Raw genomic sequence first — 25,879 nt, 5'->3', positions numbered from 1 at the left:
GGTTAGATAGATGTAACAAAGATTACTAGGCAGAAATGGATGTATGATTATTAGCGGTCCTGTTTTGTCAAATATTTTTTATGTGTCCACACAGCACTGAGCCCTGGCTACTTACTCAATTGCAATATAAGAATGCACTCACATGAGTGCATTTGCTACAGTGGAACTAAGAATGTCTCAGATGGAAGGGTTAAAGGCATTTTCAATCCATCTCTCCTTTGCTGAAACAGGCTGGCATGATGACATTATTTCTTAGCAAGGAGAACAGCTTGTGTTGATAACTAGCTCTTCCAGCAACTTTACCATTATAGTTGGAAATGTCAGAGAGCATTTAAAGGATTGAATGTATTAAAAAGAGTTTTCTCTGGTTAAAAGTTATAACTAAGATAGCTATGGTAAAAACTCAATTAACTAGAAAGCTTGATTAATCCCTGAATCCAAAAGGTACAAATTAATGTAATCTCCTAGGTCTTTGAGTTTTACAGTTTACCATGCTTTTAAATAAATATTAAATATAAAATTGATAAAAAGATAAAAGCTGATATATTCATCATTTCTATTAAATCCATTAAATAATTTTTAAAAATAAAATCTGCATCACAGCATTAAACATGCTTAAGTCTAAGATTTCATAAATAAGGATTCTGGTTTGAAAATGCTAAAGGAAGTATTTTCATTCCAAATCAATAAAGTAGATGAAAATATAATTATAGATGCAAATACATTTACCTCTCACCAGTATTTATATATCTTAGATTTCCAATTGGGAACTCCAGTTGAGTTTTCCAATGGATTTAGATATTAAAAAAAACACCAATAACCAAAAAAAAGCTTCAGCTCATGCAAAAAGCATAGTGAATAATTAACAAATGACAAAACCTACAGTTAGTTACAAGCCTAAGCCAAAGATCTAAGAAAAATCTGAATCATAGGATACTCTTCATTTATTCAATGAGTGAAGCACCTGCTTTGTCCCAGGCACTGGGGATGTAGAGGTGAACCAGACAAAAGGGTTAGTATAATGTGAAGCTCTAGGAAGCGTATTTCTGACTGAAGGAACTACAAATGCAAAGGTCCTGAGGTAGAATAAACTAGCCCCCATAGAGGACTGGAAAGGCTAGAGTGGCTCTCAGATGCACCCTAAATAACTAAAATACAAGACAGCATGATAGAAATCCACAAGAGAGATGCTGGCAGAACAATGGGAGTTCAGAATGGGGACAGATTACAGCCCATCAAGGGTGGATAGGAGAAGGCTGGCCAGTAAGCATGAGAGAATGGAGAATGGGGCTGCGGGAGGGGACAGTGTGAGTGAATGTGCAGAGGAGGAAAGCAGGACAGACGTGGTAGTTGAATTCCACTCCCGGAATTCCAAGGGAAGCAGCAGGAAGGAGGATGGGAAGGCCAGTTGACAGCAGATGGCAGAGGACCAGAAAGCAAGCCGAGCAGCCTGCGCCCCATTCCATGGGCAGTGGGGACCACTCAAGCTGAGATCCTCACAAAGGGAGGTCGGGGATTCTGCCTGATTCTGCTGTAGGAGGATCACCTGCAGCATCACAGCTTCCCTCAGGTCTGGGAAACTTGAAGGACTTCCAACACAGTTAAATGAAAATCACTGCTTGCTTTGGGAACAGCAGTAGTTTTCTGAATTCCACCCTGAAACAGCTTTGGTTTACTTGCATGTTGATGGAAAAATTAATCTCTTGATATGAAAGGACCTTCCTGTGTTCTACAAGGCTTCTGTCCTCATGCATTTGCTATCAGTGCACCCTGTATTTTCCCTCTTGGCATGGCACAATGTTAATTACATAAGCACTTCGGCAGTGATATATTTACTGCGTCTCCCTTGCTAGACTCCAAGCTCCCTAACTGGAAAGAGAGTCCCCCCACAAAGTCCTCATGGCTGGAATAGGACACCCCAAAATACTGGAACAACCTGGCTCTCCAAAACCCCAAGCCCATCTCTGAGTGGAGGGGCAGGAGCTTCTCTGCCGGGACCCCCTTGCTCTGTTCCAGCTGCTGCTCTGCCTCTGCTCTGTGTCCAGCAGGAATCCTGCCTAACAGTGGTCACACAGGACTGGTTACAAAGGAGTGGTGGGAATAGAGGTGATTTTTATTTTTTTATTTATAATGATGTGTCTTCAAATTTTCTAACAAAAGTTTAAAACAAGCTTTTATAATCATGAAAAAAATCAATATGTTACAAAAAAAAAAACCCCTTTGAAAGTAGCATTTCCAAAGCAATGAACCAGGACCTTGAAGCAGTGTCTTTCCCCCAAAAGACTCCCCATGACAGGGTAGGTAGAGAGGCAAAGAAATGTTTATTCTGTTCGGTACAGAGCTGGGACACCCGCAGGACAGCCTGTGAACAAGAGCTGTAGGGCCTGGCCTCAGCTGCCAGTTAGAACCATCTGGGGACTTCTTGAAAATTGCTGATGCCCAGGCCCCTTGCCTCTTAAATCACACTGGCTGGGGGTGGGATGCAGGCAGCAGAGTTTGTTAAAGTGCCCCAGACAACTCCAGTGTGCAGTCAGGTTGAGAATCATTGAACCTACTGGATAAAACCTCCCCACCATCATCCGAGGGGAAGGTGCCCAGATCCAGGAGTTAGTCTCCCCCTTTACTAACTGAGATCTCCAGGCCCAGCTTCCTCTTTCAAGAAATTTCAGAATTATTCCTGCCCTTGGTCCCTTCTCCAAGTGGCTGAAAGAATTGCAGACACCACGTGAGGATGCAAAGTGTGGTAGGAAAAGGAGGATTATCGCTTCCATTCCAGAAAAATGGCCCCACAAACAGCAAGTTTGCCAGTTGGCTTCACGTGTATCATCTTTCCAAACTGTTTTTAGAACATTGGGGATTTATGGCCACTGCCGATCTGTACCGTCCCAAGGGAAACCATTGAGGAATTAATTTAATTAAACAAAGACAAAGGAATAAATACAGTCTAGGTTCTGACAAAACAACATTGTTTTTCTGGCAATGGTTACTTCCATCTGAAACAAAAACAGATGCTTTTGGATGACTCCTTATGCTTTTGAAAAACAGCACTTCTTTATCTTACAGCCTGGGCTGATTTCACTGACAGGCGATAAAACCATGGAGGACGGGAGAAGCACTGGATTCAGGCGTCCCATTATCCTTCCAAGCCTTCTCTACCTGGTGACCCCCACTCACGGTTCAAATTTCAGTCGGTCACTTTATCCAGGAAGCCTGCTCCTGCCCCACCTTCAGAGGTGGGCTTGGGATTTTGGAGGGGTGGTAGGTTGTTCCAGTGTGCTGGGGTGTTTGACCACTCCCTGTCCCACTTCGTAGTCTGGAGGACAAGTTCCACTTCATAGTTTGCCATACCACAATTATAATTTAACACTTAACTTGTGATTATTTAATGTCTCTTTCCCCTCAGATGAGGGCAGCACTTGTTTTGCTCAGTGCTCCAGCTCAGGTATCTAGCATGGTATCTGGCATGAGGTCAATTTTTAAGAATATATTTGAATGACTGAATTCATTCAACCAGTCATTCATTCATTTGTCAGACTGTTCAAAGTGCTGGGAAAATAACTGTGAATAAAATAGATTTAAAAAATCAATTAATCGATCTATCCCTGTCCCGTGGAGCTGTTCCCTGCATGGGGGCCAGCGGTGCATGGGAGCCAGTTCCTACAACTCACATGATGCTCCGCACAACTTTTCCCAGGTCTGCATCCAGCAAGGCTAGGTGGGTAGCTTGAAACCAGCCATGGTGGCAGTATTTACACCACAAGAATTGGTGCACATTACAGATTGGAATTTTTTTCCCCTCTGAAGATCTGATTGTTTAACATTTACCAGCACACCATGGACAGGGGCCAGACATAAACAAAACCAACAGGTAAAACCATAAGTTATGTTAAGTCTTACAAGTGCCATGGAACAAAAGTAAGCAGGAAAAGAGAGTTGGGAGTATGGAGAGATGGGAGCTTCTGCTTTAAATAGTGTGGTCAGAAGGGGGTCTCACTGAAAAAATTATTTTATACATGGACCTGAGGGAGGAAATATGAAAAAGCAGGGATCAAGGGAATTGAACCTTGGAGGAGAAGACTAAAGCAGTTATGTCTCTTTAGACAGGTTAGGAGTGAGGCAATCATAGAATGAAAAGAAAAAAGAATACTGCCTTTGCAGCCAGACCTGACTTCCGCTAGGTTACTTAGGACTTCATGTAACTGATTTCTATGAGATTCAGTTTTCATAGAGGTTCAATACTTGTGTGGAGAAAATATCTTATTTCAGGGCTAAATGAGACAATATAGGTAAGTAAAGCACCTAAAAGACTCAGGAGAGCCTGGGGGCCAGAGAGCACCTAAAAGATGGTAGGTCCTTCTTTCTTAGACGGGGGAAAGAAAGGTCTTGGAGGTGCAGGCCTAGTTAGGCATGGAGCAGAGGTGAACCCCAACCACATGTTGTCTACCTCACAATCTTACATAATGTCACTTCACTGAGTGCCTATGAAAACCCTGCAAATGGGCCTCAGACTCAGGTTTCTTTAATAACATCAAAATATCTTTGGCTAAGTTTTGTTTTGTGAGTTCTATGCTGAGTTGATCTGATACAGCAAAGTAGGCAACTTTTAGTTTTATGACAAAAGATCTCACCAAACTTAAGCAATGTCTTGCCAGACAGCGATTTTTAGTATAAAGCTGGCAGACAGCAAAATGTGCTTGCTCCTCTTAGTTCCTGGAGAATTTTAGGAGGGATGTTAAACTGTGTCTGCCCAGTGTTCCCAGGTGAAATAAATCCATGAGGGTTTGACAACTGCGAGCCCCAAAGTCATGCCCAATTCTATCCCCTGAGGTTCATATGCACCCAGATGTAAATGCCTTCCTTCATTTATGATCTCAAAACCCTGGCACAGTACCTTGGCCCTGAGAACTTGGAAAACTTTCATCTGGTTACACTGGACAAGGAGAATGGGACAAAAACTGTGGCTTCTGCAGCTGACATCATCCTGGGTGAAATCAAAGGGTTTTTACTGACTTTTCGGAATTTTAGACAAGCCACACTGCATGCTTTTGACACCAACAGTTTAATCTCTCCTTTGGAGTTAAAGCAAAATGAATACCTTTAAAGACACACTCCACTTTTTCATAGCTTCTGCTGTTACTGAGCCTGCGATGTAGAAATAAAAAATTATCTATCGCAGCAAGAGATAAGAGGAATGAATGTGTTATTAGGATTGTTATTTCACTCAAGTGGGAAAACAGCAGAATTTCCTCCTGCTCTAACGTGAAAGCTCCTTCAGAGTTAGGACTTTGCAAACGCCGGCAAAACCCAAGCCTGCGTTTTGGGGACCATCCCCCTTCATCCACCATGTCTGAAAGCACTAATCTTATTTTGACAGCTGCAGTTTGGAATTAAAGACTTTTAACAGTAAATGTGAGTCACCAGCCTTGTGCTTCTATGCTGAAAGGAACAAAACAAACCCAGTGTCACAAGAAGACCCTGTCCTTTCAGGCAAACTCCAGCTGCGACCTGCGACCTGAAAATAGTGCTTTTTCATCGATTCTCCTATTCACTAACATGATTTTAGTTTTCTTTTGAGAAGAGAAAAGCAACGTGGGGAGGATCCCCCAAATAAAGTCCTAACGCAGAAGTCAATCTGACTGAGTAAGGTTGACCAAAATAATAAATAAACATGAGCAAATAATGCCCTACTCTTGGAAAACACTTGGCAATTTCCAAATGGTCACATCATCACGTTCTTAGTAGAAACCCCTACTGAGTGGATGTCCCAGGGAGAGATCTAGTTTAAAATATCTAGATCAGTGGTTTTCAAACATGAGCTTCTAACAGAATCCCCGCGAGGGCTTGTTAAAACACACGTTCCCAGGCTCCCCCTCCGGAGTCCCTGATTCAGTAGGGGGAGGGGAGGGCCTGGGAATTCACATTTCTAACAAGTTACCCGCAAAGCTGAAGCCGCTCTCTGGGGGACTGCACTTTAAGAACCACTTGTCTAGGTTCTTATGAAAATAGGAAAGCAGAGAAGAAGCTGTACTAATTTCGAATTCATTTCCCCCTGATGTGTAATGATTCTTTCACTACTGGCATTCCTCCACTCACATTTAGTCAGCTCGTTTCTCCCATGTCTCTCATGGGGCTCTCTTTATCCCAGATTCCCTTTTCTCCCCCTTAATCCTGTGTCCTGGCACAGCCAAGGTTGAGCAAACTGCACGTAACGGTGTCCAAGTTCCCGGGCCCAGCAGCCAGGGTTAGGAGGGAGCTCCAAGACCGAACTGACTCCGCGCAGCAGGCCCGCGGTACCCTCTATCCTGCGGCTGCAGGCCCTGCTCCGTGTGCGCCCCCGGCTGGCTCTTCCGCTCTTCCCCCAGCCTCTGACTGTGCGCTGCCCCAGCGCTCAGACCCGCCCTTCCCTTTCTGGACGACCTTCCTCCCTCCAAGATTCCATCTGTTTTCAGGGTCAGCCACCACCACCAAGCACATCCAGCCCACTGTCTTTGAACTCTGATTTTCCATCGCCAGCTGCACCCAACCACTTGTGTGCTCCTTCCCAGACTCACTAGTTCTCTCTCAAAACCAGGTCTCCTCTGTACAGTTATCTGTCAGCCTAAAATTCTACCACGATCTCCCATCCACTATTCCCCATTTTATGTCACAAACCCCTGGGATGGGGATTACTGCTGTAGTCTCCTAAGTCTATGGGTGTAAGAGACACATGCATTGAATTGACTGAGCTGATTAGAGTTCAGTCATATTCTGCTCCACAGGTGCAGAGCACAAGGGAAGCCAAGATCTGAGCTTTTCTTGGGACTCAAACATATAATAGAAACACTCATTTTTCTCCCATAAGCATATCTGGCTCATAGAGGGGAATCCATTAATATTGAATGAATAAATACATGAATGAATGGATGGATGGATGGATGGATGGATGGATGGATGGATGGATGGATAGATGGATGGTAATTCTGTCCCCATGCTACCTAATTCTAATTCCATGTGTATATTACTGCCAGACTCAATTACTAAACTGTGGTTTTACCCCTGACATCTTGTGTTCAGTCTCCCTACTCACCAATGACTGTGGCTAGAACTCAGCTTGAAGGTCAATCACTCCACAGTTTGTTCCAGCTTACAGCCCTTCCCTAACCCCCACTAACACCCCACACGAACTATTCCAGACAGGTAGCCAGGCTCACCCCCGCAGGCAACAAGCCCTACAGGTCTCTTCTTTGACTTGCTAGAAGGCCCCTCTTCCACAGTGCCTTCCCCGTCGGCCCCAGTACTCCTCCTCCAATCTCTTCTTTTCCAGCCTTTTATCCAAAACCACTTTGTTCTGACTATATCTATATTAGCTTTATTAAGTTATAAGTGGCATACAACTGCACATATTTAAATATTCAGTTAACATAAACTTCACATGAAGTACACAATTTGATAAATTTGGCTTATCAATTTATTAGCACCATAATCAAGACAGTGAACATATCCATCACCCCCAAACCCCAATGCTGCCTAATGCTCCTTTTTAATCCCTTTTTTTCTCTTCTCCGCCTGACCCCAGGAACCACTGGTCTGCTGTCTGTCACATAGATTGGTTGCCATTTTATAAAATTCCATACATATGGAAGGGAGAGAAAGGAAGGGCACTTCCTTGTTTTAAAAAAATGAAGAAAGAAAAGGAAACGAGATAAAGTTCTTTCTTGTTAGTGGAAAAGTAATTCAAGGGGAAGGGAATGGTAGGAAAGCAGATATGCGGAGACAGGCACACTTCATGAGGATGCTTTCCCCCATTTTTTTAAATAGGGAAAGGGAAGGACTTGAATGGCTATTGAGCCCAATGCTAGCACCTCTGCATATATCCCATGTAACCGTATTGGATGGGGACAACTTTTGGAGGCCAGAAGAATCCACAGTGTTGACCTCTGGTACATCCCAAATAGTTCATATGGGCAGAACATTGAAGGTAAGAATACTTAATGTGTTTAACCTCGTCTTTGGAAGGGCATAGTTTGAGACACAGACCAACTGTTGTCCAGAAGAGGGTTATCTGGACAGTGAAGAGACCCCAAACCAAGTCCCCAAACCATAAATACATAAAGATGTGTTTATGCTTTTCCTGAAAAAGAAAAGATTAAAAGGAGCAGGTAGCAGGGGGATAACATTCTTCAATAATCAAAGGATTTTCTCTTTTTATTTGGAAAAGGAAATACACTTTTGGGGATATGGCTTCAGATGGCAGAGAAAGAATGAAAGGTGGAAAACATAGAGTGGGATTTCAGCTGGATCACTGATCCAGACTGTCTAGAGTGGGAAGCAGATGCTCCGCAGTGACCTGGTGTCCCAGATGGGCGACAGGGTTGGACATGCACCATCACCCATCAGGGACAGCAAGGGGAACAGAATTCCTGGGTCACATGGGTTAGGGAGCTAGAAGTCTGACAGCCAAGGTCCATTTTCCACTTGAGGAACCTATGAATTAGCTCCATCTGTCTCTTCTCTCCACAGAGACAGGGTATGAATAGAGACTGGTACATACTGGGTGTATATGTGTGTGTGTGTGTAAAGGCAGTCACCTAAGAAACCTCCTCACAATCATTCTGTTCAGTGACAGTATCACAGCTGTTGGTAGTATAGACATAGAGGAATGACAATCACTTGAATGTTAGTCCTGGTGAATTTATTCTGAGTCTCCTCTAGAATCAATGAGTCTGTGAATCCAGCTGTTCCCCTGGGCTGGGAGAAGCCTCTCTGGGTGCAGGGTGGTCCTGGTGCCATCTAGGTGCTCTCAAGGATCACGGGACAGTTTCAAATGGTGGTTAAGAGCTAGGAATATGGAGTCACACATAACAGGATTTGGGTTCTGGTTGGTGACATTACTATCCATGTAGCCTAAATTGTCTAACCTTTTTTTTGTACCTTATTTTCCTTATCTGTAAAATAAGAATGATAAAGTGTATTTTAAGAGTTCATTGGCAGACTTAAATGAGCCAACAGATATAAAGCACTCAGGAGAGCTCCTGGCACATGGTGAACACTTAATAAGTGGCTACAGTTAGGCCTGACCTCTTGCACAGCACACCAAAGTGGGCATGGGCTGTAATCACTGTTGGTTGCAATTACCTTGGTTGTTTATTTGATTTACTTTTCATGCAAGAATGTGAGCTCCAAGGGAGCAGAAACATTGAAGTTTTATTCACTATTTTATTTGCAGCAATTTGCATACTGCCTGGCACATCTTACAGCATCAAAAATGGAGACAGCTGTGTCTCATTCCTCTCCAGGCCCACTGAATCTCTCTTGGTGTTGGCAGGGACAGGTTCCTGAAAGCAGCCCATAAACAGAGGTCAGGGTATAGCCCAGCCTGCCCTTGGCACAATTTTTAACCATCCACCAGACCAAAACCAAGGGCTAATAAGGATTTAATGATGAGATAGGTATTAATTTGTCACTTTCCATTTTATGGATAAGGAAGTTGAGTCAAGGAGCATAAATAACCAACTCAGACAGACACAGTCTGAATGTCAGGATTCACACTCAGGTGTGCAGACTATAAAGACACTGCTCTTTCCATAAGGCCACTGGTATACAATTCAGCCATGCAGGCAAAAGAGTTACTATCTTTTACTGGGAGAGAGAGAGAGCTGCTCTTCGTGACTGCACATATCAAGCTAAGTCTGGTGCTGATAGTAAAGGTAGTTTAACTGCTTCCCGGGGACTGGAGGGCTGGGTCAGAGGGGGTGGCAGAGCCCTGGCTCCAGCTCTGTCCCTACTCTCTTAATTCGAAGCCCTTTCCCCTGCCCCATTCACTACCTAATGCCAGTGAACCTCAAAATGTGGCAGCAATCTGTGTCAGAAGTTCACTGACCCCACCCCTGACCTGTAGACTCTGAATCCAAGGGTGGAGCCCTGGGGTAGGCTTCCAGGGTGCTTCTCTAGTCACTGAAGCTAGAGAACCACTGCCCTGGTCTACCCAGGCCTGCCTACTCCTCCACCCGATCAGTCTCTCTGAAGCCCAGGAAGTTTCTGCCTCACAATCTGCACCCACAACCCTAGACAGGGGGAAGCAAGGCCAGACCAGCACTCAGGAGAGCCTGGGGGCCAGAGAGGTGGACCAGGCAGGGGCTGACAAAGCCTGGTATGTGAGGAAAGCCTTGCTCATGACATGAGGGGAGAACTTTTTTATTTTTTATTTGCTGGTCTCAAAATTCCTCTGGCTTGACTAAGCCAGCCCATGGGAAATGGACATCGGCAGATGCCCAGAGCCCAGTGGATCACTGGGGCTTGAGACAAGGACAGACAAGGAATTTCTTGTGCTCCTAAGAAGGGAAGGCTAGGAAGGGCATTAGCAAGGAGGTGGGAGGCTGAGCCTTCTACCAGGAGCCCAGTGGGTGTGGAGAGCCTGCGGAGGATGGGGCATGTCTAAGAGAGATGTTTAGGTTGTTTGCTGAGCACTGTGTGAGGTGACCTTGCTTGGGCTACCCCAGTTCTCCAGTAAATTCAGTTAAACCTATGAATATTTGGTGTGAGTGATTTTTGTTATGGAAATTGAAGAAGGGTCAGAGGTTCAAGCAGAAGATGAGGATGATTCAGGCTGCACTCAACAACCTGGGATCCTGGGGTCTGAGTGGAGCCAAAGAACATGGAGACTCCTGGGATTCACAGAGTCCAAGGGCTTTGGACTTCCCCAGACCACACCACCGGAGGATTCATGCAGATGTTACCTAATCTTGGCAGGGAAGCCTCTAGTCAAACACTCTCAACCCTAAAACTGAAAAGTGAGAAGGAAAATGTGGTTTGGCTCTCTAAATGTGATACTAATTACAGCCATTTGTGCAAACTGCTTTCCAGTATTGCTTAATTGCTTAAAATGTGGTATAATAACAATTATGCATCTCATGAACTATGCGTCAAATTAGCTGAGTTTTATTCACTCCCATGTGCGCAGGTCTTCCTCATGTCGTGAGGATGCCTGCTTTAGTAACGTGGTTGTCTATGGGCTACTACAGAGACTTCACTTACAACTTAAGCAAATATATAGACACATCACTCAGCATATGGGTAATTCTCTCCTTTAAGAGGCAGATTATCTCGGCAGTATAGGCTCATATGCCAGTACATGATCTAATTTGGGTGCTTGGCCAAAAAGAGAAAAGGTGAGTTCTATCAGCACTTTCTATCTGTTTGATCTTTTTTTATTTAGGAGACTTGCAGTGTCCCTCACCAGAGGAATTAGATCCCTGCATGCCTCTAACCAGAGCACGCATAATCATTCCCAGCTGATGCTAATAACTCATCGCAAATCCACACTTCAGACACGAGAACAAAATACAGAAACAATTCCTCAGGGTACAGCAAATTGAGACAGTGAATGAAACGGCTCTCCGGCGGCTCCCCCTGAAGAACCACTTGGAAGTAAAGGACACCAAGTCATGAATTCAAGGAGGTGTCCTTGAATTTTCTGACAAGGACCTATTTCTGAGAAGGTGCATCTAAAGATCTTCCCAACATTTCCTGATTGCCCAACTATGTGCCAGGCTCTGGCCCAGGCACTGTGCTGATACAGCTGAGGGTCATATATGAGTTATAAAACCTCATTTCTATCTTTAGGGAGATGATGATTCAGTTGGGTGAAGGGCCACAGATGAATTAAAAGGGCCCAGATACAAGAAGAGAGAGCAGGAGGGCAGAGGAGGGCAGTAGAGAGACACGAGCAGAGCAATCTTACTTCGGCATGTCATCTGATCCGAGTTGAGGATGTATCCTTGTTTACACCTGCAGACGTATGAGCCAGGGGTATTGATGCAGAAGTGGGCACAGTTATGCTCCAGAATGGTGCACATGTGGACGGCTGCAAGGGAAGATAAACAAATTAAGGCAATGATGATGCCTTTCCTGCCTAACTTCAGCTACCCCACAAACATGTGTCCAGAACCTACTCTGTGAAGGAGAAAGCAGTACCGACAAGCTGCAGCACCTACTGTCAAGGGGGTTACAGTCTCTGGTCAGACAAGACAGTTTTACATAAATGCCATCAGCAATATATACATAAAGAGCCACAGAGGCTTAAAGGGAAATGATGTAGGCTGAGCCATATGAAGTTGCTGATATCCAACTACATCAGGTAAAAACAGACTACAAAAACAGAAATTTCAGAGTTCAGTTGATTGCTTATTGGTAGGCAGGGGGATTAGAAGTTTTCTGAGACCAGCGGGGGCCTTGGCTGATCTGGATTTTCAATAAGCAGGAATAGGGCTAGAGGAAAAGCTATTAGTAAAATGGGGGAATGAATCAATTGTTTCTCAGGATCATAAATCCCAAGAGTAAGGTAATTTTTTAATAAGCAAAAGTGTTATACAAAAATTTTTGGAGTAAAAATGCATTCATATTTCCAGAATCTGTTTGCCTCACTTGAAAGTATTTTTGCATTTAGTTTCTGAAGTACCTGGCTTTCCAATACATTGATTCTTGCATACGTCTGTCTGAAGCTCATAAAAATTCTTGTTTTTTACATCTAAATTTATGACTTTACTCAGTGTACTTCAACTTCAGCATATTTAAAATTAGCGAGCATCAGTATAAACAAAGTACTAGTTATGCAAGTGTTCTCATAAACATAAAAGATGTCCATATGTAGAAATATATTTTTGTGAATCTAAAATAAAAGAGGCTTTCAAAAGTTAAGAATCCAGTACTTAGGAAAATTCAGCTACAGATGAAACTATTGGTCTATCTTAAGTATATGTCTCTTTACTTCTAAGTAAGAAATACGGTGGGCAATAAATGAACTTGGGGAGTAAAACGTTATTTCATAACAACACAATTTAGAAAGATTGTTCTTAGTTCATGATTGTCTGTGTTTAACTCCTGTTAAGATACAAGTAACATTCAGTAAATTCAGAGATTAAATCCAACTAGTCATTTTTACCTCTGTGTGAAAGAAATATTTGTTCTTATGACCCTGGGCAATTTTCTTATACTCTTTGTATAAGATGGGGATTAAAAACAGCAGCTACTTCATAAGGGCCTTGTAAGAGTTAAAATAATTATGATGATGAAGTGCTTAGAAGAGTATCCAGGGGAATGATTGATACATGTTAACCATAGGTAGCAAAAGAGAAGCCTGGTGTTTTGTTTTTTTTTTATGTAACATATGCGGGTTCATGCTATGCATATTGATCTTCAGCTTGGTTTTTCAACCAACATTAATCACAGATCCAATCTGTATTGGTTTAAATATTATCTTACATAGAATCTAAAATGCACCCCTATTTGGGAGATGTTAAAATGTGAAGACATAAGTTTGATCCTTATTATTCACAGATTCCACATTTGTGAACTCACCTACTCACTAAAGTTTATTTGTAACTCTAAAACCAGTCCTCACAGTGCTTTCACAGTCATTTGCGGACTTGCTCAGAGCCAGGAAAGATATGAGTCACCTGATGCATCTGTTCCTAGCTAAGGAGAACGAGGACATGCCCTGCCTTCCTGTTTCAGCTCTCAGACTGGAGACAAGTGGCTTTTCTGAGGTCTATTTAGTGCCATGTTTTTTTGCATTTTTTCCTTTTTGCTGGTGACTTTGCTGTTTAAAACAGCTCCAAGCATAGAGCTAACGTGCTCGTGTTTGCTGAAGTGAAGTGTGTCTGGTGTTCCTAAGTGCAAGAAGGCTATGATATGAGTTATGGAGAAAATGTGTGTTAGATAAATTTTGTTCAGGCATGAGTAATAGTGCTGCTGGCTGTGAGTTCAATGTTAATAAATCAACAATATATATTAAATAAAGTGTCTTTAAGCAGAAACACATAAAACAAGATTAGTTGACAAAAATGTTGTGACCAGAGGCTTGCAGGAACCTAACTGTATTTCCCCTAGGAACAATGGTTTGGTATTCACTAATTCATCATTCACTGTGACTTTATAGAACATAGTAACTGAGAATAATGAGAATCGACTGTACGTCTTATGTTTGATCAAGTATGTTAGATCCAGTCTATTCCTTTCGGTTGTTTGAGCCATTCGACATGACTATTCCTCATTCTATTTAGCCATTTCTCTATTAGTTGACATTTGAGCAGTTCTCGATTTTCCTTTCACAATGCTGTGATGAACATTTTCAAACACATCTCCTTGAGCACACATGCAACTGCTTCTCTGGGACTGGGTCCTCATTTAAATAGATGTAGCCTAATTGCCTTGCAAGGTGGCTCACCCAGCAATGCAGGAGAGTCAAGATTTCCAGACCCTCAAAACCTCAGCACCAGGGATTATTAAATGGTATGTTTTTGACAGTCCTGTGAGGGAAAAATCATTATCTTGTTTTTAATTTGCATTTGCTTTGTACCCTGGAAGGCTCTCTTCTTTTCCTGGACTGTTGGAGTCAAATTACCCACAGGGATGGGCATTCCTGAAGAACTCTCAGTGTGTCACTGTTTTCCTCCCCAATGAAGGAAGTCTAAAGTCTAGGCAACAAAATTCTCAGCAGTGATCCACTGGTGATCTCACTGGTGTGAGACCCAAGTGATGTACCTGGTGCCCATTTCCTCACCAGGACCCTGGTAGACAAAATGAGAGAGGAGATGACAGGCAGAGAGAGTATCTGTCAGGGAGCAGGCAGCACAGTGGCAGAGGGTGGTTCCTGGAAATTGACTGCCTGAAACTCAGTTTTGCCACTATATATGACATTGTACAAATTAGTTAATTTCTCTAAACTCCACTTTTTTCACCTGTCAAATGGGTTTATTAAAAGAACTATTGCATCAGGTTCTGGGGTGACAGCTTGTTGCTAAGGCTCATTTTGGCCATGTACCATAAAAGAAATTGGAACCAGGAGACTGTAACTTAGTATAATGGAAAGAGCACCAGACTAGAAGACAGAAGGCATGTGTTGTAGTTCTCCTCTGCCTCAAACAAGAGAGAGAAGTTTAGTTCATTGGGCTAGTCCTTTTAGACCTATTTCTTATTTCTTTATCTGTAGAATAAAGGCATGAATGGCAGGTGTCTAGTGACTCTCAGTAGAGAAACTCACTTTGCTTAGCAGTCCTTTTCTAGAAAGCATCCTCCCTTCTCATACCAAATGCATGGTAACTGTGGGAGCTGCTGTGCTGGTGTGAGGCAGCCCTACGTCTGGATGCCATTGATTGGTACATGTTCTGACAACTGGACTCCTTTTTTGGCATTAAGGAACTAGAACTGCAAAAAGTGGGGCTTAAACTGAGGGCAGGTACAACTAGGGAGCTGACAGGGAGCATGCTTTCTGCCCACAGACCAGAGAGGAAGGGAAAGCAAGCAGAGGGAGATGGAGATAATTCAGGGCTGTCATGCATGATTCTTCGCCTTACCTCCATGAGTGATATAATATAATCCTTTTAAAAACAAGTTCAAGCTGAATTTGTTACTCTCAAGCAAAAGAAACCCAAACATTTTTACTAAGATAGATTTTCCATCTGCAAAATTTTATAGATGAGTGGTCAGTGTTTCTAAGAGCATCTGGGCCCTAAATGCCTTGCTGCCATGGAATGGGCCTTTGCGGTGTGACTGAAGTGGCAACAAAGTCCTGTGTCCTCTGGCAGGCCAGTGGACTCATTTCTCAGAAGGCCTTCTGGACTGAAGCTGGGTCAAGGCTTTGTGTTCTGGGGAAGGAATCACTAATCAGCAGGCTAAGTCACCAGCAAGGCTGGGTTTTTTAACTAGGAAATATGAATGCTCAGAAAATGTTCATTAATGAACGCTTGAAGGACTAAAGGCATGATCAAAGACATGCTGGGGCTGACTGGGGGTCTTGAAAGGAATGATTGCTGGGTGTGTGAAGTCAGCATCTGTTGAAGTCAAGCTGGTCTCCCATTTAACAACTGGGCCTCATAGGCCTGCAGTAAGTGGAGACTTTGCCCCTGCTGGTTAATGAGAGGTGTATCTTAGAACACTGTTAGGGTCTTACATTGTCCCTGGCTGGCAGGGCAGTGGGGGTTGGGGGAAGCTAATAGGGCAGGAACAGCCACCCTCCAGTCTCCAAAGACCAAGCTAGGCTAATGAGACAGACAGCAAGAGGTTGATTAAGAACAGCCCTGCCTAGGTTACAGTGAATCATCAGAAGGCTCAGGATAGACACTCATTTTTCAGCTCCTAAATTCAGCATCCTCTCACTGGGTGGCAAAAATGGCAGGTCCCAGGACATGTAGGTTTTGGTCATATTGTAGACAGGGCCTCAATTCACAGTTATCTGGCCTCCAAATTTCTCTGGTGGTCTCAGGGGTGGCCTGGATGCAACCTCAGGAATACCACCCTTGCTGTGGCTGGTGTGGGAATTCACTGCCCATGGGTACAAAGCTACCGCTGTGCCCAAGTTCATGTCCACACAGCCAGTGAGAGCCAGGACCAGGACTGTCACTCAGTGGCAATCTGGTTCCAGAGCCTAATATCTTCCTAATTGTAAGATAAAGGTTCCTGCCTTGATCACACTGGGAGACTGCCTGCCTCCTCTGATCCACAGATCCAGCAATGATTCCCAGCCTGAAGGGCAATGGCCCCAGCTTCTCCCTCTGAATCCTGTCCCAGGTGCACCGTGGCCTCCACTCCCCCACCAGCAGCATTTTTCAATCTGTGGTTCATATCTCCTTAGCAGGTCATGAAATTAACAGAGAATCTGGACCAACTCTTTATTGTTTTTAAATTAATAGAAAAAATAATTGAAAATATCATTCCTTCCATGGCTTACTGCAGTTGCCCTCCCTACGCATCTCTAGCCCTTAAACTCCGACTCATCTTTCAAGTCTGTGTGGTGCCTGTGGTTAAGATGTAAAGTCTGAGCCAGAATGCCTGGGTTCACATCTCATCTTTACCACTCAGTGCTGTGTGACCTTGGACAAGTTACTGAACCTCTGTGGGTCTTAAGTCTTCTATAAAATGTAAATTGTAAGAGCACCTTCTTCACAGATTTGTGTTGTGACCAAAATGAATTAACGTGTGCTAATCACCCAAAACAGCACATGTACATATCAATATTAAGAAATGTTAGTGACTAATATTATCTCCTCTTTATTGCTCTCCTGGAGGCCCCAGGCATACCCAGGCATTCTTTGATCAGAGGTCCCCCAGTGCCAGGTAACTTTCCAAAGTCTCTGAAGTGTACACTTCTCTAACCAATATCCCATTTCTCTGTGACGAGGGCAACTTCCCATCAGCCTGAAACCCTTGAGCCTGGCCCATGGAGGGTAGGAGCTCTGAATCTCCAACTATGACACCTGAAGTTGCTTATCTTTTCTAAGCCTCAGTTTCCACTTGCATAAAATGGGAATAATAATAGCACCTGCTTCATAGAACTGTTTTAAGTATTAAACGGCAAGTCCCTAATCCAGGACAAAATTAGATGTTTACAATCAGAGGGCAGCTCAAAAAATGTGTAAGGAACAAATGGGACATTCAAAATCTCAGAGATGTCTTCTGCATCTTGGAAGATGCTCATCACTGTTGTCTGATAACTGGAGCACACACCCAAACTGAGGCCACCTGACTAGCCTACTGGTCCTCTGCATATTTGACTGTAACACAAGACAGCACACACTGAATCTAAAGTTTATGAGGTCTGCTCACACTTTTCACTCTGAAGGTAAAAATCCCCATTTTTCTGATTTGCTCAGCATCCTCCAGCTGGCCGATGGGGTCTTTGAGACTCAAATCTGCTCTCCACCTACCACACTTTCCTGTCAAACTCAGGTGAATGTCAACCTCAAATATGGTTTACCTGGCATGGCTGGACAGTGGAAGTGGCCATCAGAAAATGGTTTACCCTTAAAGCAGACTTCATAACCCCCCACATGTGGAGGAGTGAAATGAGCAAGAGTTTCGAAGGAGAAGCCCCCAGCCCCTGGCTGTTTGCGCTTGGGGAATTCACTTTGCAAGCCCACTAACTGGTAAAGAGGGAGGAACAGTATTGTACTGTCTCCTGAGATTTCCATGGAGATCAAATGTGAGAACATAAAGGGAAGCACTTTATAAGTGTGAGTTGTTGAGATATTTACTGCACAGTTGATAAACAGGCTCTGGGGCCACCTCATCCTTTCAAGACTGTTGATGAGTCTGCTCAGCAAGCCCTCCACACGAAGGGAAAGGAGCTGGTTTCCCGAGGGCACTGTAGTTCTCGGCCATGCAAACAAAGGAGCGTCCTAACACTGACTCTTTCTAGAGTTTCCAGATAACAACCAAAGGGGAAAAACTTCAAACAGCCTTTTAAGTTTGCTGCCTGGCCATAAAACACAGAGAACATTCTTCTAGGGACAAGTCCGCATCTTCGGTCTCCTCATATTGTTGTTCCATGTGCTGATAAATCCAGAGAGCTTATAGGAAACCCTCCATTAACATTTTCAAAGATAAATAAACCAGTCAAAACTATTAGGGTACCAATTTCTTTCTTAATATTTCCAGTCAAAGGGGAACACAAATTCTGCAGAAGTCATTTAAAGTCATAGACCTTAGAAATTTTTTTTTGTGTCTGAAGTTCTCCAGGTAACTCGGTGTCGGTGCACCACCTTAACAGACTGTCTGTGCCACCAGGGCAAATAGCACTTAGGAACATTTTCCAAGTGACCCTGCAGAGAAAAAGGTTCTTTTCTCTTCATGGCATTGAGTTTTTAAGTAACTCTTGATTTCAAGAAACAATGGGGTCTCTCCTTTTTGAGGTTAGTTCTCAGCAGGGCATATTTTTTAGAAGACACTTCAAAAGCACACGGTTCTTCCTTCCTAAGGCTTGAGGGAGAGGCCGGGTCTAGGCTTTGTCACACTGTGGGAACTGGCCTGGGAGCCCCGAGAGGGCCAGGTTCTGCTCCCAGGGAGTTGGAGATGAGTCTGGTCCTTAAGTCATTCTCCACTCACACTCCTGGGAAAGCACTAGTCATTTTAAAACAGATACTTCCTTTTGTTTTTGCATCAAAGAAGCATAGCAGTTGCCGGAGACAGGGACAAATATGAGTGGGCATGGGGGTACTGGACACTGTTTGCCAGGTCAGGAGGCATGTTTGCAGTTCCGGGGATTAGAGTAGAGCTGGTGTGGACACCCTGGGCCTTGCCCTCCTGTGGGAGGAAAGGACGAGAAGACAGCTGGAGTAGCAGGAAACTGCCAAGAGAGTGAGCTGACCTGCTGGAAGAAGCTGAGGCAGGAGCTCGGGTTGGAGGTAACTGGGAGTCTGGCAAGGAAGGGTTAGGGGACCCTTGTGGAGAGTAGGGTCAGGAAGCAAGCAAGGGAAGAAGATCCTTAAAGCAGAAGAACACAGCTGAAGGACTTGGGAGGCACCCCTTTGCAGAAGGAGGGGGCCCACCTGCCATAGCAACAGGTGGGAAGACACCAGAACCACGTCTTGGTTCCCTGGGACACTGGGTCTCTTTGTCGGCTGAGGGAACATCCACCACCTGCACCAGAAGGGCAAAAACCACACCACCATTAGATGTTGTTATTTTTGCCCTCCCATTCCCATCCCTGCTCCAACTCATAAATTTCAACTTAGGGAATTCCAAGGCAGTACAATGTGCTGAAAAAAAAGTCACCTATCTACTCTTAATCATTCTGCAGTTTGAAATCTCCCTGAGCACCCTGGCCTGGATCAGGTTCTGCCCTGAATTCTTCCATTACACTATTACAATTGCAGTTACTTATTTGTGTAATTATATGCTTAATATCCGTCTCCTTGCAAAAGTGTAAGCCCCAAGAGAACACTGTGTCTGTCGCGCGGCCTTTGCTGAACACCACTTGCCAGCACAGTACCTGGCACCAGGTAGCACAGAATGAACACTAGATGATGAATGAACCAATCCTAGTGATTCCCCCAGAGGAACCACAGAGGAGCAGGACTTACTGCACAGCTTGTTCTGGAACACCGAGGTCAGCGACTCCATCTGGCTGAAGTTGGCCACCAGGAAGACGTGGTCCTCATGCGGCTCACTGCCAATGGCCTTCAGTGTGTTGAGGTCCACCTGGCCCACGCCAATGGCAAAGATCAGGATGCCTGCATCCCGTGCCTTTGCAGCCACCTCAGCCACGGAGTCCTGTGGCCTCCCATCCGTCACGATCATTATGACCCGCAGCACATTCTCCCTGAGGGGCCTGGCCCCCTCTGCTTCTGAGAAGGCGATATTCAGGGCATACTGGATGGCCAGGCCCGTCATGGTGCCTGTGGACAGGTGCCTCATCCTCTTGACGGCACGCTCCACTTCTGACTTCCTCTTGAAGGTCTTGAGGGAGAACTCATTCTTGACGGTGCTGCCATACTGGAGCAGGCCCACTCGGGTGTTGTCGGGGCCGATGTCCAAGAACTGCAAGATGTCCACGATGAACTCCTTGACCTTGGCATAGTCGTGGGTATTGACGCTGCGGGAGCTGTCAATGATGAAGACCAGGTCTGCCCGCTTATTCTCACAGGAGCTCTCTGGGGAAAGAGGAGAGTCAACACATTATAAGAGTGTTAAGGACCCAACACAGATGGGCTGTTGGAAATCCTTGGTCAGGGGATCACCTTTCAAACCTCCAATCTTCACTGGTCTTTCTTTCCTATTCAGGGAAGTTGTAAGGGTATATATGTGCATGACTGGGTGACCATGAATATTGGCTACAAATGGATACTATTTCTTTTCACAAGACAAATGAACATTTTAGTTTCTAGAAGGTCATCAGTACAGTTTTTAGGTAGGCAAACCCTTGACCAGGGTCAGAATGATTTTATTATTTACTGCATGGCACATAAGCTTGCTGGATGCTGCAAGAAACAGAGAGGAAACTTAGGGTTGGGACCAATGTCAAGGTGCTTACAATCTACCTAGGGAGACCACCATTGGAACAAGTGAAAGAATAGCCAGTATGAAATGTGGTGCTGACACTAGATGTTCAGACAACAAGGGTATCAGTGGGCTGGGGTCAAGGAGAAAGACCATGAGCTAGCCTTGTGATGTGGGATGTTTGGACTGAAAGAAGGAACACATGGAGAGACACACAGGAACAAAAGCCCAAGATACATGAACATGGTAGATAATAGAACAAGTGATACAAACTGCTAGCATTACAGATAGGAATTAAGTTGGAGGTGTAACTGAAGCCAGTTGTAAAAAGCCTTTAAATTCAGACTGATAAATTCATATGTAATGCCACAGGTAATGGGCATAATGTGATTAGCATCGTATTATGTAACTTTTTTGCTCCTGTAGGGAAGTTACATATTAAGTTAACTGAGTGTTGCAAGCAGGTGATCCAGACCACTGTTATACTAATCTGTTTGAGAGGAGGACTTCAACTCAACCAGTGGACAGTAGTGGAAATAGAGAGGAAGGGACCTTACCAAGAAACATTTCAACCGCAGACACGGTGAAATTGGAAAAAGGCAAATGTTAAGTGTCTCCCTTACCACCACCACCATCATACGTATTCCTTAAGCAGCCAAACAAGAAGTCTATAAGAGGATTGGGTCCACGGATGAACCTCATCGCATTCTGGGAAGACGATGGTATTGGATTAGATGAGAAGCCTCCTGCCTCAGAGGGTAGAAGCTGGACATTCCAGTTGGAATTTCTTAGATGTTCTGAACGATTGCCTCCAGCCAGGGGGCATTCCTCCTCCCCTCCCACCTTCCTCCATCCCCTTCCCAGGCTTTGCAGCTAAATCCTGATTTGACGGATTAGAAAGGGCATCTCAAATGCTCGCAGTAAATCCCAATCATCACAGCTGTGAGAAAGACAGAGCCAAAAATGAAATAGTGAAGCCAGTCATCAAAATGAAAAGTGGGAAAGGCACATGAGGCCACCCTGCCCAGGCCCGTTTGCCAGGCTATGACTCACCCTGAGTGCCTCCACACATGCCCTGCCCACTGCAGCCTCACAAATATGACGATTTTCAGGGAGGAAGCACCCCAGACACCCTCAAAAGTATCCTGGCAGGAAACCAACCATCTGCCACACCCACAGTGAACACTAGGAGCTATATGGATTTAAGGTCAGTTTCTCAAACCAGAGGCCCCAAAAAATGCATTTGAGGTAGTTTGAGGAGTCTGGGGTAAGAACAGTATAAAATGTGACATTTGTAGGATGTTTTAAAATCTTTTTTTCCAGTGTATTTCCATCACTATGGTCTCATTTGATTTTCAGAACAAGCTCCTGAGACAAGAGCTAGGAGTCTTATGCTCACTGGATAGGTGAGAAAATGGAGGCACTGAGAGTTTGAAGATCTCTTATAATTTAGGAAAAAAAACCTATATGGAGACAACATAACACCTTCCTTATTAGGTGGTTGTGAGGATTTAAGGAAATGATGCGGATGAAGAGCATAGCCTTGCACCCGCACATGGGAACCCCCACCAACGGGAAGCGGCTCTCCTCTGCCCACCCCACCCCTCCTCTCTCCTGCGTGGCCCTCACCTGCACCCGTACCAGCAGGGCCGCTGCTTATGGCGGTGCGTGTGTGCTGCACAGAGGCACCTGCCCAGGGATGAGTGAGCTGATACCCAGGCCTGAGCCCCAGGTGCTGTGTCCATCCTGAGAGGCACCTGGAGGGGTGCCCTTTTCTAGAAGTCAGTTTTCACAAAGAGCCCTATGGTCTAGCATACAGCCCTGGGTCAGAATAGTGGATGACAGACCTGCAGGTCCCAGGAGAACTGGAACCAGGCTCAGAGCCTGCCATGGAGGGTACTGATGAAAGGCTCCTGGGAAGGGAGGAGACAGCAGGCTGGCCCGCCGAGAAGTCTCCTCTCTGGAGATCTTTGGAAGCAGAGGATCCTCCTAGGACTGGGATTCTTATTGTGGGTCTTAGTCATGGTGTCCACATCCCTTTGAGCATCACAGTCAATTTAAAGGGAAGTCTGTAAGTTCCATGGGGAATTATGTGCTAAACTGGATTCGTTCCTGTCAAAACAAATGGGTAGTTTCCACAGTGCCTGGGCATTTACAAAATACCACAAAGGTCCAAAATGTGAAGGTTCCAAGGCTAGTGCGGCTGAGCTGCAAATGAGTCCTGCAAGCCCAAGCAACTGAGTTTCCTCCAAGGTGCCTCCTCAGGTCCCTTGAGGACCCAGAACCACAGTGTCCAGGCTTGTCCCTGGAAGGGCCAGTCCAGTGGTTCTCAAACCTGAGGTGCCTCCCAGCTCCCTGGAGGACTTGTTAAAAACTAACACCAGCAGGCCACACCCCCTGAGTTTCAGATTCTATGTCTGTGGCACTTGAATTTGATTTCTGGCAAGTTCCCAGGTGAAGTCGGTACTGCAGGTCCAGGGACCACAGTCTAGGTACAGAGAGATCTCTGGACAAAAGTTCTGGCAAGTCTTGGCATCACTGTCTCACTGAATTCTCCCAGGTGGACACTAGACTCACTCATCTTTGTAGCCATGCAGTTGGGAATACAGTAAGTCTTCGGTCAACATTTGTGGAGTTTAGTGAATTCTGGGTGGTGGAGCAAGGCTTCAGGTGGAAGGGACTGAGTCAGAGCAGCCAGTTCAAGGAGGCAGATGAAAACCACTAAGTCAGAAAGTTCAAGAGCAGGGCAGGGTCCTGCTAATGGAGTCACAGATTCTAGAACCAAAATCTTCCTTCTGGCCCCTCAGGACAGACTTTCAGCAGCAGTTAGAGGGTTTGCGAGCACATCATAAAATGGCATCCCTTAAACCAGAAAGTGCTGGTCTGGAACTTGTCAAGAGCACTTCCAGGACTGCCAGCTTGACTCTGAAGCCCACAGTCAGGCAAATGAGTGTCTCTTACCCTTGCGGAAAAGGTGAACCTGAGCGAGGACAATTTTAAGCAACATTCTCACCCCGGCAGGATAGTGTACAGCCTTGGAGGTATTTCCTCCTCTCAGGGTTGCAGACTTGTCACTCATCAGCCTCCCTTGCTCAGGCTAAATTCAGTCTTAACTGTGTAATTGTATAGTAAATATTTGGTGCCATCTGCCTGGGCAGGTCAGGACATGGTTGGGGAAGGAAGGTATGTGAATCTCTATGACAAGGGCAAAATCATTTCCTCCAGGGACTGAAAGAGATCTCTAAAATGCTCAGTGGAACAGCAATAGAGTCCTCTGACCTCAGTGTAAGTCCAGCGACTGCCACTCTCTGTCCATGTGGTCTTGAGCCTGTCCTTAACCACTGTGACTCTAGATCTTTTCTTCTGTGAAATGGGGATAATAATACACACAGGGCTATTGTGAAACTCAAAAGAGAATACAATAATAATTCACAGGTACTATTTACTGAACACTTAACGAGTGCCAGGCCTTGTTCTGAGTACTTTACATGTGTTGGCTTTTTTATTCTTCGTACCCATCTTAGGGTGTAGGTACTGTTACTATTCCCATTTTACAGATGGGGACAGTGAGTCTAGGAAGGTAAGATAACTGGCTCAGGGTCTCATACTTAAGGAGTAGAGGAGCCAGTATTTGAGCCCCTCCTTTCTGGCCCCCATAACTCATGCTCTTAACCACCAAGCAATGCTCAGAAAGGATTTTATCCTTTTAGACCTGCCATTCCCAGCATATTCAAGATGTACCAGGACTGTACCGGCTCTCTGGAGTTAGTTCTTTCCTTCCCTGGAATCAGGACCTGAGAGCTGTGGCTCAAACTTGCCTGCCTCCTGCCAAGTGCTTCTCTCCTACTAAAAGCCTTATTTTTAATTTAATAAAATGATGAAAACAGATGCTTGCTTCCCTGAACAGTAGCTGCCCAGTAACTCAGGCTGCTAGTTCACATTCTCATCACTTGACACGTGCTTGTTGATGGATATGTAGAGCAAGGCCCTGTGGGTGGCTGAGGGATGGGACAGGTGTGATGGAGCAAAGGTCACCAATCTTTGACAGACTGTGGGGTACTAGAGGCATATGGTCTGGACAATAGGCAAATGCCCACATGGGTTGGGGAGGGAAATGGCTTTCAGAAAATGTGATACTTCCTAACAATTCCCAGCAAAGTTTCCATAAGCAGATGGTTTGTGGGCACTTAAAAAAAGACCTGTGAAAAATTGAATGATACAAGTGAAAACATGTCATGATTTCTAGGACTGCAAGACTGAGTGGACTGGGAACTGGGGTATGATTTCTGAGGGGCATTGAAGGCCAACATGGGGACAATAATGATGAAACTGAAGTGACACCAATAACAGAGTTGTATTTTGCTCCAGTGTACAGGTACAGGAGGGAAGCAGGCAAAAGTTTATTCAACCAGGCTGTCATTTAGCCAAGCAAGGATGATGAATCAGAGCAGCCAAGGAGCTCACAGAGCCACTGAATGAATTCCCATGGAATTACACTGGGGAAACAGGGAGCAGAGGAAATAAGGGGGTGAAGGACAGAGAAAAGTAACAGACAATGGATTAGAAGCCCAGGTAAAGTCACAGGATTGTTGAAGTTGGAATACTAGGAGGGGTGAGCTGGGAAAATAGGTTTAAATTGTGATTATGAAGGGTCTATTGTTATTGTAATCACAGTGTCAAGAGAATGATAAGAGGGGAACATGGCTGAGATCTGGTAGAAGACAAGCATATGGGAGGAAAGGAAGTCAAAGCTGTTGAGGGATAATTCATATGGGTATTGAAATTACCAAGAATGATGACAAGAGTAATATTAGAGAAAGTGGCAGCAAGCCAAGAGCTAAAACTGTTCTTGTAAACTGAGAATAAAAAGAGGGCTTTTACAACTTCTCTAAGAATGACCGGAAACACTATGAAACATGATAGAATGTCAATCAGAGACAGAGAAAAACTAGCTCATCAAGAGTTTCAAAGGGACACTGAAGAGAAAATTTGAAGCTGCTTTAGGATTACAGAAACAGAGAAAGTTGGGGGAAGAGAAACATGATTGTTATGAGCCAGCAGGAGTCTAAGAAGGAGAAAAGGCATGCACAATTTATTTTTTTATTCCTAGATGAGAGAGATCAGGAGG

The 25,879-nt window shown here is 44.6% G+C and overlaps 1 protein-coding gene across 2 annotated transcripts in view; it reads right to left on the bottom strand.

Annotated features, from left to right (window-relative positions):
- Window positions 1–25,879, bottom strand: part of MATN2 (matrilin 2) — a 132,876-nt gene that overhangs the window by 59,476 nt on the left and 47,521 nt on the right. For both annotated transcript variants that reach the window (XM_017669448.3, XM_017669447.3), the window contains exons 3-4: window positions 19,836–20,405; window positions 11,720–11,842 (exon numbers count right to left, since the gene is read on the bottom strand). In XM_017669448.3, coding sequence (XP_017524937.3) covers window positions 11,720–11,842; window positions 19,836–20,405 — 693 coding nt within the window. The remainder of the gene's footprint in view (window positions 1–11,719; window positions 11,843–19,835; window positions 20,406–25,879) is intronic.

This window comes from Manis javanica, chromosome 2, assembly GCF_040802235.1.
Source record: "Manis javanica isolate MJ-LG chromosome 2, MJ_LKY, whole genome shotgun sequence".
Lineage (NCBI taxonomy): Eukaryota > Metazoa > Chordata > Mammalia > Pholidota > Manidae > Manis > Manis javanica.
This window is presented reverse-complemented; position numbering and strand designations above follow the sequence as displayed.